This window comes from Squalius cephalus (assembly GCF_949319135.1).
Source record: "Squalius cephalus genome assembly, chromosome: 3".
In the NCBI taxonomy this organism is placed as follows: domain Eukaryota; kingdom Metazoa; phylum Chordata; class Actinopteri; order Cypriniformes; family Leuciscidae; genus Squalius; species Squalius cephalus.
In genome coordinates this window covers 15,637,021-15,651,405 of record NC_137124.1, presented here as the reverse complement: position 1 = coordinate 15,651,405, position 14,385 = coordinate 15,637,021, and the positions used below count along the sequence as shown (strand labels likewise).

Sequence of the window (14,385 nt, the reverse complement as noted above, 5' to 3'; positions counted from 1 at the left end):
ATGATTATGGTGCTCTAGGAACATTGGTGTAACACAAATGTGGGGATTGCCGCATGTATCGACTGAAATGAGAACATCCTCTGTATTGTCAGAATGCATCATACAGTATTTCAGTCCACCCACAATGCCTCATTAGTGCCATCACTGCTTATATGATTATTAGTCAAAGAACCTTTCTGCATAATGATTGTCTGTTTAATGAGTGGATAGAGTAATTGGTGCTTGTACAGTAGGTGAGACTGGCAAATTACACAGTGTGAATGAGACTACACTACCGTTTAAAAGTTTGGGAATGGTAAGATTTTTTGAAAGAAGTCTCTTATGCTCACCAAGGCTGCATTAATTTAATAAAAAAAAATATATATATTTTTTTTTTAAATAAATGTAAAATAACTATACTATCTGAATATATTTTAAAATGTAATTTATTCCTTTGATGCAAAGCTGAATTTTCAGCATCATTACTCTAGTCTTCAGTGCACGATCCTTCAGAAATCATTCTAATATGCTGATTTGCTGCTCAAGAAACATTTCTTAATATTATCAATGTTGAAATAAAAATCTTTTGAAACATTATAAATGTCTTTACTGTCCAATTAATGAATCCTTACTGAACAAATGTATATAAAAACTAATATATATTACTGACCCCAAACTTTTGAACAGTACACTGTAAAAAATTTCTAACCTCATTTTCTAGTGACTGGTCACATCTAAATTTTTAAATTGGCCCAAGTGCAATTCTTGTTGCAATAGTCTGTTAACATTGGCTCAATGAGAAATAATACGTCAGACTAATTGAAAAATTTAGATGTGATCAGTCACTAGAAATTTTTGACTTGGGGATGTAATTTTTTTTTTACAGTGTATTATGTTACCATCAAAGTTGAAAAATAAGTGTTGTGAAAAAAATTAATATTGCTTAACTCAAAAGTTGTTATGTATAAAGTATATGTTTCCATTGTAGCTTATGTGCATGTCTTCTTACCAAATAAAATGATTAGGCAGGACCAATGCAAGCTTATGCTTTTTCATTCCCATTTTAAAAATGTTAGTGTTTCCATTCAGCATTTTTATGCAATATTCAATAGTTTATGCTAATTTATGTTCATATAAATTTATGCAATAGAATCCTGGCTACTTTTGGCACAGTGGAAGAAGTTTGGTGCAGTTTCTAACCTGAGAAAAACAGAATAGGTTTGTTTGCTAATTGGTGTCATTTGCTATTACATTTGCTTAGTTTAGGGATTTGAACAAACCACTAACACTAAGGGCATTTGTCCAGTAACTTGTCCAATTTATGGTCATTAATGATTCCTCATGTTTGGCTTTTTGAGGAACAGTGACTTCTCTAAGCTATATGACTTACGATTTTTGATTTGGGGCGGTAAGAAACCACCTAGCAACTGCATAATACCAGCCCATATCTTTAAGCACTAAGCCAAACATTGGTCATGCATGATGGCTTCCCTTCCAAGTCTTTTAAGTCCTGTGAACGCTTCATAGGGTATTTGGCTTGTGAAAGCACTTGACCGTTATTAGCTTGGCAGCGAAAAGTCCTGTTTTAATAAGGCTAATCATGTTTTTTTCTCCCTTAAACAAATTTAACACAACAGACATTTGGCTCCCTTATAAACCTCACACGATTGTGTGAGATTCTCATCTCAGTCCACTTACTGACCAAATCACCCCATTGACATTAAAAGGCGCTCATCTATGTTAAAGCTTGACATAAAGTGGCGATGAAACCACTGTAGCATTCACATTCTTCTCCTTGTTCATCTAGTTCTCCACGGCTACTCCTTGATTTCTATTGTGTTCTGTGTGTGTCTTTTGACTTTTATTGCTTTGGTCTTTAGCGGGAGCCGAGACGCAGCCTGGAAATCCACACTGCTCTCTTTATTATTTCCTGGGCTCACTGCTGCTGCTTCAGTTTTTGGTTGTTGTTTTTAATTTGGGAAATGTAGGTCAGGGCCTAAGAGAAAGTACTCTTATGACTTGAGTTGCTTTGGCATTTCGTGAGCACACATGCTCTATTTTAGAGTAATATTGCATTGTTATGCATTCAAAGGAAGCTTTGTAAACAGCGTTTTAATGATTATGTTTAACAAGCATAAATAACTATTTATTGTGCACTAAGTTTGCCTGGGTGAGACTCATATTTTGTGAAAATCACTGCTGTTTCTTATTAGTGTTTCGTGTTTTTGATTGTCTTCTCTCTTTAGCATGGGCATGAGCCATGACGACGATCACGCCAGCTGCACAGGCCACTCTCACATCATGTCTGGGGAATGGGTCAAAGGTCGTAACCCCAGTGATCTCTCCTGGTCCACCTGCAGTCGTGACGACCTGGAAAAGTTCCTCAGGTGAGTTCTATAAAATATAAAATCCTCAAACTAGCCTCTGTTTTTAGGTATTATTAGTAGTGATCAACCAATATATATGGTCTATAAATTGGCATGTGTTATACTAATTATATAATTAAACCAATATATATGGTCTATAAATTGGCATGTGTTATACTAATTATATAATTAAACTTTAACAACATTGCTGTAATAATTTATAATGTAATTTTAGCAATACTGCTATAATTATATTTAATTTAGAACAATTAATTAATTTGAGCAGATAAGATGAATGCATGTAATTAAACTACGGTGCCTTTAAAAAGTGTCATTTTCAGAAAAAAACATTGAGATTTCTGCATATACAGAAAAACTTTTATGTGCACATGAAAGAATTGTGTACAAATGAGAATAATTATTTTACTGTAATTATTTATTTTAAAAAGACTAATTCTAAAAATTATAATAATTATATTTATATTCATAAATAATGTGTAATATACATTAATAGTTATACAATTAATGTACATAATTTCCATATAATTTCCAAGCTAGTTGCTAGTAAAATAAATACCACTAAACAGACTAGATTCAGTCTCCCACATTAATTTTCTGGCAAAATTATCCTTGAGGAAGACAAACAGTCAAGCATTTGAATAGAGTTCATTCTGGAAGCCAATTCTTAATAGTGAATGCCCGGCTCTATAAACAAAGAACCGGCTGGAGTCATCGATCCTCACGGATGTACTGCAGCCGATGACAGAATAAAGCGGCAGTATTCACTGTCTGCTGTGCCCGGAGGACTTCTGACCTCAATTCAAACTACAAAGTGTCACCGTATCCAAGCAGATACCAACGTTATCCAAACTGTGCTGTTGAGCTTCTGAGAGTATTTTAATGCCAGAGACAATCAACCAGATTAGTGTTTCTTCCTGTAGAGTAAAGCTCCTCGCTACGATAATATGACAACATGTCAGGCTCTCCAAACTCACGCATGCATGTTGCTTCTTGTTTGTACACATACTGTACATGTGCCCTGTATGACAGCAGCTTTAGTGTGTAGCATGATGTTACACACATGGAAATTAATTTCCATGGTTTTACTTTATCAACATGCACCAATGCTACATTTTCTATATATCCTAATCATTTGTTAACAACATTACTTCAATGAGCTCATTGTTTTCCGCCTTAAATTAATACATTGTTATGGACTGCATTTATATAGCGCTTTCACAGACGCAATGGCCACCAAAGCGCTTTACAATATTGCCTCACATTCACCCATTCACTCACTCATTCATACACCGACGGCGGTGTCAGCCATGCAAGGCGATCCAGCTCGCCGGGAGCAGCTGGGGTTAGGTGTCTTGCTCAAGGACACCTCGACACTTGGTCAGGTGGAACCGGGGATTGAATCACCAACCTTTCGGTTTGTAGACAACCTACATGAACCACTGAACCACTGCCGCCCCTTAATTTGTACATTGTTAGCTAACTGCGTGATTTCTATATGTACATTTTTGAAATACATAACTTAGACACAGTCACTTCTGATCGCAGATCACTCTTAATTGAAATGTAGACACATGCATTTTCTGTAAAGCTGCTTTGAAACGGTGAAAAGCACTATACAATTAAATGTGAAGTGAATTGAATTGAACTTTACTTTTTTTGTTCAATTTAGTTTAGTTTAGATTAGGGGTGTAACAGACCAGGCCCACAGCTACGCATGCAGCGGCTTTACGACTTCCCTTTATGTGTGTTTTTGTTTGTATGTTTGATTGTTAGTGTCACATTTAGCTGTGAAAATCTTACGTACAGCCGTCAAGATCTTTTGACTACAATTGGAGCAGACTACAACGTGAATTTGACTCACATAATATAGCGGAGGAGATGGCCAGGACATCAGGCTCTCTGTGGATTGTTGTCGGCTCTGGCAGGCATCGGAGGCGAAGGAAACATAGGAAGCAAAAGCACGGATGCGGTCTGGCGAACTTGCGAGACTAAGGAGACAACCGCACCAACCACTGCTGCCCAGCATTTTTCTTACTTACGCCATATCTATCAACAACAAAATGGTCGAATTTAATCTACAAATCTCTGTGAATAAACTCATAAAGGACTGTTGCATTTTTATATTAACTGAGACGTGGCTTCACCCACATATCCCAGAAGACCCCAGTAAAAGCAAGGGAGAGGGATTATGCATTTACATACTTAACAACTGGTGCACTGATGCAAAATTTAGAGGCAGACATTGTTCTCCAGATTTGGAGTATATGATAGTTAAATGCTGACCGATCTATCTTCCACGCGAACTTACCATTGTTATAGTTACAGCTGTTTAGATTCCATCAGATGCTAATTCTTGCATGGCTCTAGTCTACCTGCTCAGTGCTATAATTTCACAACAAAGCGACTACCCTGAAGCAGCCCATATCATAGCTGGTGATTTTAATCAAACAGACATAAAGGCTGTTCTCCCGAAATTTGAACATCACACTAGATATGCTACAAGGGGGACAATATATTAGACGAGGCTTATTCAAACATCAAGAGCAGGGTTAGGTCAACACCGTTACCACAATTAGGCCAATCAGATCACCTATTCTCACCTATACTCTTAATTCCAGAATGTTGGAATTAATGTTGTTCCAACCCTGTAAGACTGACACGGAAGAGAAGAAATTGTTGAATTAAGTCGTTATCTTTTTTTTTTTTTTTGGTTTGCGCACAAAAAGTATTCTCGCCACTAATAAAATTAAGGTTGAACCACTGTGGTCACATGGACTATTTCAACAATGTCTTTACTACTTTTCTGGGCCTTGAAAGTGGCAGTTATCTTAATTTGTGTTCCGAAGATGAACGAAAGTCTTGTGGGTTTGGAACAACATGAGGGTGAGTAATTACTGACGTCATTTTCATTTTCTAGTGAACTATCCATTTAAGGATCGTATTCGTAACATCATCTCCAGGTCTGGCGATAGAGCCTGTTACAGCATTGAGAGAGCCAACCTGAAGAGAGGCACCAGGGAAGCAAAAATAACCTACAAGAGGAAGATTGATGACCAACTCAATAACAAGGACCCACGGCAGGTGTGGCCAGGCATTCGGCATCTCACCAATTATAAGTCCAGCAACCGAAAGACTGCTGACAACGACGTCTCTCTGGCAGAGGAACTTAATTGTTTCTTTGCATGTTATGAGTCAAAAGCAGTAGGAACAACCAGGACACCTCCACCAGCCTCCAACAGCCACACTCTCACAGTGCAGTAGCATGATGTGAGACACATGCTTAGGGCAGTGGACACAAAGAAGGAGGCCTGCCCTAATGGTGTGACAGGAAGGGTGTTGAAGTCATGCACAGACCAGTTGTCTATGGCTTTCATATGGATCTTCAACTTCTACTACGTCTCTCTTTACTTCTACCATTCCATCTTTCCTGAATTCTGTCACAATTATTACACTGCCAAAAAAGACAGTCATCAGTAACTTCAACGATAATCGCCCAGTCTCACTTACACTGGTCATTATGAAATGTTTTATAATAATAAACTTTATTTTATATAGCGCCTTTAAAAGTTGCATCTCAAAGCGCTTTACAAGAACATACAAATAAAATACATTGAAATAGGGGAAAAAATAGAAACAGCCCTTTGAGAAGCTGGTCCAACAACATATAAAAGCCAGTCTTAAACCTACCTTTGATCCATTCCAGTTCGCTTACACAGCAAATAGGTCTAAAGAAGATGCTTTCGTTACTGCTCTTCATTCTGCACTGAGTCACATTGAACATCAAGGGACTTACAGTAAGTGAGGAGGCTCTGTCGTTTAAATTCACAATTTTTATTTATTTTATTCACATAAATTCACGAAAATTGACAATTGTCTTTTGAATATTTTACAGTCAATTTATTCACATTTTACATATTTTACATAACACACAGTATCATAGCACATTGTTTTTAACTCCGGGTCTCTCAAACAGGCCTTGCCTTCCTGATTATTTTAGGATGAGCTAAAATATTAAATATTTACAGATTGCAGACGTGCTTGGAAATCCCGAAGTGTATGCGCTCATTAGGGTTTAAGGCATCAACGTCAACCCTTTCAAAATATTTCTCATTTGCCCTCTTTAAATAAGAGTTTGGAAACCGCTTTTGGTTTTGCAGACATCTGCCGTGTTACAGCTGTCTGTGTTTTTCTAACTTTACAGTTATAGGAAGATAAGAGATTGGACTTGGAGAAGGGACGGTTTTACTTTGAACAAATTAATTAGCAATGGAAAACCAGTATTAGAAGCACAGCAATTCCTAACTTCTTTTATATTAAAGCTTGCAATTTTTCCAGTTGTGTGTGAAGATGTTTTGTACACCCTATTGATTTCTCTAACATGCACTGTCTTCCAGATCAAAGGCCAGTGCCTGTTTGCTGCATACTGACCCACGTAACCGCTACCTCATCCGTCTGCCAGCCAAACTTCCCGGGATGCACTACAGCGCTGATGAACAGTGCCAGATTTTATTCGGCACGAACGCAACTTTCTGCACTGATATGGAGGTGTGTCTTTCATATTATACTGCACTCATGTACTACATGTTTCCTTACCGTAAACTGACATAATGCATGTACATACACACAAATTAACATCAGCAGTAGAAAAAAATCTCAGTAGATTGTAGATATTGTAAGCAACCAAATCTTTTTGACCTAAACAACCTCATATACATGTATGTGTGAAAGCTTTTTTCCACCACAGAAAATAAATTAAAAAGTTAGTAGCAACTTTTATCTAACAATTCTGACAGTTTTATTACTCACAACTGCGAGTTTATATCTCGCAATTGCACATTATAAACTCATAATTGAGTTTACATCACGCAATTCTGACTTTTTTCCTCATAATTGCGAGTTTACATCTTGCAATTCTGAAAGTTTACATCTTTTTTTCCGTTTTTGACACTAAAAACAAAAATAGAAAAGGTAATTGTGACTTTATCTCACATTTTTGTTACTTTTTTCATACAATAGCAAGTTTATATCATATAATTCTGACTTTTGAATTGTGAGATGTAAACTTTTATTCTGTTGTGGAAATAAGCTTCCAGATATACAGTAGTGGCCAAAAGTGATGTCTGGAGGCGATATTTGTTTTTAATGCCCCTACAAGTTTGATTAAACAAAATCTGAGGAAAATATTCTGTGTATATATATATATATATATATATATACACAGAATATTTTCCTCAGATTTTGTTTAATATATATATATATATATTTAATTATTTCAAATATGAGGAAAGAACAAAACACTAAACTTGGTTAAGGTATTTATCTGATAAAATTATTTGTCAAAAAAGGAAACAGTTGAAGGTTTTATTTTAATATGCAAAAATGCATTTAAAAACAAAAAGCTCACAGGAAAAACATACATTGACTACAACATAATCAGTTAATAATATTTCATTGGTTCTTGTTTTTGCATGTGTTCATCATTTCTCTGTATGACAGCCTGACCAAAAACAGCCTGACCGCTCAATTTGGCATTGAGTTATCACAAATAAAACAATTGACTCCAAGCGCAAAGTTATGCAATATGCTTACAAAATCTTTAACAAATTTTTAAACTTCAATTTTCCTAGGCCCAACTTCTCTTTTGGCAAATAATGTATGTAACAGGATCTCGTTACAGATACCTTTTTTGTTGGCTTGGCCCTGCGATCATTCCCATATGTTGCTAGTGGAAATAGAAAATTATCCAGGCTACATTTGCAGCAGGTGATAACTTAAAAGGGTTTCCGTACATAATCATAAATCATGTTTATCCACACAAAGCCTCCTCCTAGAGCTCTGGAGATTTCCAGCTGGAAGTTTCAGCTCAGAAATTGCCATAGTGAAAATATCAGAGCGGATGGCAGGTGTTGGCGTATCAGGCTTGATCTGATACGTTCAAAGTCAGTTCGTGCTTTCCTGAGCATGTAATCATCAGCTGTAACCGTTCAAATCATTGCTTTAAACATTTCAACTTGCTGCCTGTCCATCATGACGGTATACCATCCATATGCCACATATACCATCTGTGAAGTTCTACAGCAAATATCTAACTGTGTGGAATCACATAAAACATGCATTAAGATAATGAATAGTCCGTCTATGAAAAGCAGAGAGCAGTTGGCAAAAAGAGACATCTAAAACAAAAAGGTTTTAGACAAACGGTATAAAAAAGTATAAATAAGGCACTTTAATGGCCGTCCTGCCACCTTTAAAAATGTTTCTCACTGGGAGATTGGAAAATGTGATTGAGTGCTTGAGGTAAAGGACCATGCCTGGCTGAAGTAAAAATACGAAGTTGTCAGACTCACATAGAAAATACTGTCCATCTTAAGGGCTGTTGGGTAATAAAGTCTCTTTGTTTGAGTAAAGGACATGTGCGGGCATTAATTTACACGTTGCATAAAAACATGAAATAAATACATTTATTTATAAAATAAATAAAAATGTAAAAATTGGAAAATCAAATTTATAAAATAAATTAACATTTATAAATGTACATTTTTATTGAAATATTAATTCTAAATTAAGTATAGTAAAATTAAATTGTAAATAAAGCCATCTGGTCTATGTAATGTGATCACAATATTAAACAACATTTAATATTATCTGGCATTATAATTATTGTGGCATAATAACTTATGTAACACATGTAAATGTTTTTGAAAAAAGCAAATATTTAAGCATCAGCATCAGTTTTTTAATGTTTTGTTCTGACTATGTCAGGCGAGAGGGGATTATGTCTATTGAGAATGAATTAAAAAATATATATTTTCTGTGGGGTATATGCGTTTTTTATTAAAATTAATGTTTCAGTTAATTGTGGAGCGTGTAGCAAAGACATTTTTATATCCAAAAAATATTTAATAATTTTTCATCTGAAATCTTTATTTCCATGTGACATGATGTTGTTTCATTTGATGCATTTCATTTGGTTTTCATTTGATACAGTTTTATAAAAAAAAAAGTAATAAAATAAAAATTAAACAAAAGGCCATCAATTTATTAAAGGTGTTTTGCTGCTGTCTACACGAGTCTAAACTGTGTCTGTTTCAGCACTTGATGTGTGCGGGTCTCTGGTGTTTGGTGGAGGGAGACACGTCATGTAAGACCAAACTAGATCCACCGCTGGACGGCACAGAATGTGGAGCCGACAAGGTAACCTTTTTATCTTTAATATTATTAAAATGGCCATTATTGATTTACTTTTAAGCTGAAAAACAGTCAGTACTATGGGTAAAAACATTTACTCATTGTGGCTGAAGGAGCTGTATAGCAGGTCAAAAATGTCAGACAAATGTACGACAGACAAACCTATATACCGTTTCATTTATTATAATGAGAGAAATTTACAGGGTGTTAAAAAGCAAATAAATGTAAGATAGATGACGATTTGTATTCCAGTATGCAAACAGCATTGATGCTGACATTGATTTTGAACAGCCATCTATCAATGTACACTACCATTCAAAAGTTTAGGGTCTTAGATTTAAGATTTAAAAAAAATATAAAAATAAGATTTAAAAAAAATAAATAATAATAATTATAAAAATAAAAAATATAATTAATACATTTATTCAGCAAGGATGCATTAAATTGATCAAAAGTCACAGTAAAGACATTTATAAAAAAAATTAATGTGTGCGAATTCTTTTGAACTTTCATTTCATCAAAGAATCCTGACATTTTTTTATCATGCTTTCACAAAAAAATATGAAGTCTTTAACATTGATTATAATAAGATTTTTTTTTAGCATCAAATCAGCATATTAGAATGATTTCTGAAGGATCATGTGACACTGAAGTCTGGAATAAAAATGCTGAACATTCACAGGAATGAAGCTTTGCATCACAGGAATAAATTACATTTTAAAATTATTTTAGAGTTATTTTAAACTGTAATAATATTTCACAATATTACTGTTTTACTGTATTTTTAATCAAACAAATGAAACCTTGGTGAGCACAAGAGACTTTCAAAAACAAAACGATCCCAACCTTTCGAACAGTAGTGTAATCAAAGGGAGATTTTCATCTTGTATTTCTTAAAACATGTCAAATTCATCGTTGCATTAGTTCATTAAATGAGGTTAGAAGTTTAGAACAAACTGTATGTAATGTTTGTGGAGCATCAACACAGCACTGCTCGTAATTAACTTTTTTATAAACAATATGAATCTCTGGTATGTTCTCATTTAGCTGTATTAACGTGTGTGTGTGTGTGTGTGTGTGTGTGTGTGTGTATATATCAGTGGTGCAGGGCCGGTGAGTGTGTCAGTAAGACACCCATCCCGCAGCATGTGGATGGAGACTGGAGTCCATGGAGCACATGGAGCATGTGCAGCCGAACATGTGGCACAGGAGCGTGCTTCAGACAGAGGAAATGTGACAACCCCCCGTAAGCATTTACATCACTCTCTTTCTCTCTCTAGGGCTTACAAGATTATACATTTTTACTAGTCGACTAGTCATGCAGGAAAGTAGTCAGCAGGTCAGTGTTGATGTAAATGACTCGTCATTCGTCATCCAGATTTATATCCATTTTCATCCATGTTTTCAGATATACAGTAATGGCCAAAAGTTACTCTATGCTCAGAGGGCATATTTGTTTTTATTGACCCTACAAGTTCGAATAAACCGCAAAAATGTTTAATTAGATATTTTTAAAAATATTTTTAATATGAGGGATAAAAAAAACAAACAGAATTTCACAATTCTGACTTTTTCTCACAATTCTGACTTTTTCTCACAATTGCGATATATCAAGTCAGAATTGTGATAAATAAAGCTGCAATTCTGAGAAATAAAGTCGCAATTGTGAGATATAAAGTCCAATTCTAAGGAAAAAAAAGACAGACTTTTTTTTTTTTTTACCTCAGAATAGTTTATATCTCACAATTCTGACTTTATAACACGCAATTGCGACTTTATATCATGCAATTCTGACTTTATATCTCCCAATTCTGACTTTATATCTCGCAATTTCGACTTTATTTCTCAGAATTGCGACTTTATTTCTCACAATTCTGACTTCATATCTCGCAATTCTGAGAAAAAAAGTCACAATTCTGACTTGATATTTCGCAATTGTGGAGAAAAAAGTCAGAATTGTGAAATAAAAAGTCGCAATTATTATTATTTATTTATTATTCAGTGGCGGAAACAAGCTTCCATACATTTCAACTAGAGGTTTTATTTTATTATGTAAAAAAAAAATGCATAGAAAACAAAAAGCTCACAGGAAAAAGCATATATTGACTACAACATAATCAGTTATTAATATTACGTTGGTTGTAGGGTGAATATGTTAATTTTCCTAGACCGGGCATCATTTTTGGCTACTACTGCTCGTGTCCGTTGCTGTTTACTATACAAAACTAACTAGTCGTGCAAAACTCTTGTTAACAAACAGGCTGTAACCTAATCTTGCTCCGGTCAGGAGGTGATTTGACTCTGTGCTAACGCATTCACCATTCAAATCCACAATGCACCACAATAATCCTGGTTGTGTTTTTGCAGGAACAAGCTTTCCTCTCACTCTCCTCCTTCTTCTAATGATGCTGTTTCTCTCAGAGTGTCATTTCTCAATTCTTGACAGCCTGCCAGAGAGCTTGTTATAAAGTTTTGTGTGTGTATATGTGTGTTTAAAACATGATGTAATAATTCAAAGTTTTCCAGTTATTTCCTGCGTATAACAGCATGCAGTTTGTGAACGATGGTCCAAGACGCAAGATGAGCGTTTTTGTTTTGGACGCTTGTAACGTCTTGTGCCGTGTTTGTGAGGTAATCACTCTTTTGCGCATTTGTCCACCTTGGATCGTAAAACACTAGGAGCTGCGTCAAGCAAACCGAAGAGCATAAAGGAAGAAAAATAAGGCTGACATCCAAGTCACGTTCTGTTTTAAAGTAGCAGAAAAGGGGAAAGAAAGACTGTGAGGAATAAACTAGATTTACATTTACTGAAAGAAATAGCAGCTCTTGCAAGAATAGTGTTAAGTTTTAGGAAAGTTTAGGTTGTAGGTTTTGGGTTGTGTGCAAATATTAATTTATTATTATATTATATTAATATATAAAAATGGTCAGCGCACCCGGCGCACTTGTTACATCATTGATAATAATAAGAAATGTTTCTTGAGCAACAAATCAACATTATAGAATGATTTCTGAAGGATCATGTGACACTGAAAACTGGAATAATGATGCTAAAAATTCAGCTTTGACAACAGAAATAAATTACATTATATATTCAAATAGAAACAGTTATTTTAAAATGTAAAAATATTTCACAATATTACTGTTTTACTGTTATTTTGATCAAATGCAGCATTAGTGAGCTTAAGAGTCTTTCAAAAACACAGAAATGTAAATGTAATGTAAATGTTCTAGAAGTTTAATAATTCGGGTTAAAGCTTTAAAACAAAGTTTAACTAGAATGATTGAGAGATGTCACTACAGTTCTGCCTGGCAAACTCATTAACATGAGAGACATTTTGGAGAGACTCACAGAAGAAATGAGACAGATTGAATGATGGAACATGATGGGGACTGTGAAAATGTGAGGATACATGTTACTGAACAGGTTTTAGACTGTTATGTTGTCAGCTGTCATAATTTAAGGCAGTGAAACATGCTCTAATGAAGGTTTATGGGCTCTCAAAATCCACTTGTTAAAGGAAAAACCTTCCCTCAGTCATTTTTTGATTGAACTTTTTAGGTTAGAATGCATGTTTAGGTCTTAGAACATGAATTCTATGTTTAACTGTATTTCTTGTGGTTCTGGTTCTCCAGGCCCGGTCCAGGAGGGAGGCACTGTCAGAAGGCCAGCGTGGAGCATAAAGTGTGTGAGGGGCCGCCGTGTTCCAAGGGTCTGCCCACGTTTAGAGATCAGCAGTGTCAGTCTCATGACAGGCAGGCCAGTAAGAAGAAAAGCCAGATGTGGTCAGCTGTGATCGATGATGGTACGACTAAAAATATACCTCTAGTAGAGTATTTATCTGTGTAGTTATAATAAACAGTAAAGTCTTGAAGTCTAAGACCACAACAATGCCTAGATGTTCTTTTAAACATCCTCTTGGTCTCATGCCTTTTTATCTCTTTGTTCTGTACTATACTATCCTCTTTTTATGGTAGAAATACATAAACATATAATTAAATACATTTACGTTCATTTAGCATATGTCCATTTTTGGTTTGTTTGTAGAGGCCTCAGTACCAGGAGATGAGAGTGAGAACTGAAAAAGTGACCAATCTGTCTGATCTTGATTAAAAACAGCACTTGTGTGATATCACACTGTGAGCTCTTGTCAAGGACACGTTCACTTGTTGATTACCAGCAAGAGGGTGAATGTTATGCCTTGTTAGGATCCAAATTCATCTCTGAAAGTCTTTTGACCCAATCTTCTTGTTGTTTTAGTGCTCTCGCTGTCACTCCTAATCATCCTAACAGTCCTGTCATCCCGGCATATTGTTTATTTTTTCCTGTGTCACTGATAACACTAATTAGCCTAAGCTTGGTTCAAGGCAATATACAGTATATGCTGATTTTTTAATTATGCATACATGCTTCTCCCATATTTGTTTTGGAATGCTTGATCAGGCACTGTAATTGTCTGTCCCATGTTGGAATTGTTGCAGCTGTCCACCAAATGTCAGATTTTTCTTTTTCTTTCTTTCTTTCTTTCTTTCTTTCTTTCTTTCTTTCTTTCTTTCTTTCTTTCTTTCTTTCTTTCTTTCTTTCTTTCTTTCTTTCTTTCTTTCTTTTTTTCTTTCTTTCTTTTGGTCTGTCTATCTATCTATAAAAGTCGTTCAATATAGATAGATGGGTAGACAGACAAACAGACAGACAGATCTGTCAAAAGCAATAAAGCAGCAGCACTCAAGAGTGCTCTCACAATGGTAAAAACAAAGGCCAAACTTTGATCTTTGTGATCACTGCAGCTCTTAAATCACAACACGTCACTCAGAAACAGGCTTGTGATCTTCT

General features: G+C 35.3%; 1 protein-coding gene across 2 annotated transcripts in view; it reads left to right on the top strand.

Annotated features, from left to right (window-relative positions):
• adamts17 (ADAM metallopeptidase with thrombospondin type 1 motif, 17) overlaps positions 1 to 14,385 on the top strand; it is a 123,332-nt gene that overhangs the window by 55,650 nt on the left and 53,297 nt on the right. For both annotated transcript variants that reach the window (XM_079866515.1, XM_079866514.1), the window contains exons 9-13: positions 2,226 to 2,366; positions 6,761 to 6,911; positions 9,459 to 9,560; positions 10,655 to 10,800; positions 13,191 to 13,360. In XM_079866515.1, the coding sequence (XP_079722641.1) occupies positions 2,226 to 2,366; positions 6,761 to 6,911; positions 9,459 to 9,560; positions 10,655 to 10,800; positions 13,191 to 13,360 (710 nt within the window). The remainder of the gene's footprint in view (positions 1 to 2,225; positions 2,367 to 6,760; positions 6,912 to 9,458; positions 9,561 to 10,654; positions 10,801 to 13,190; positions 13,361 to 14,385) is intronic.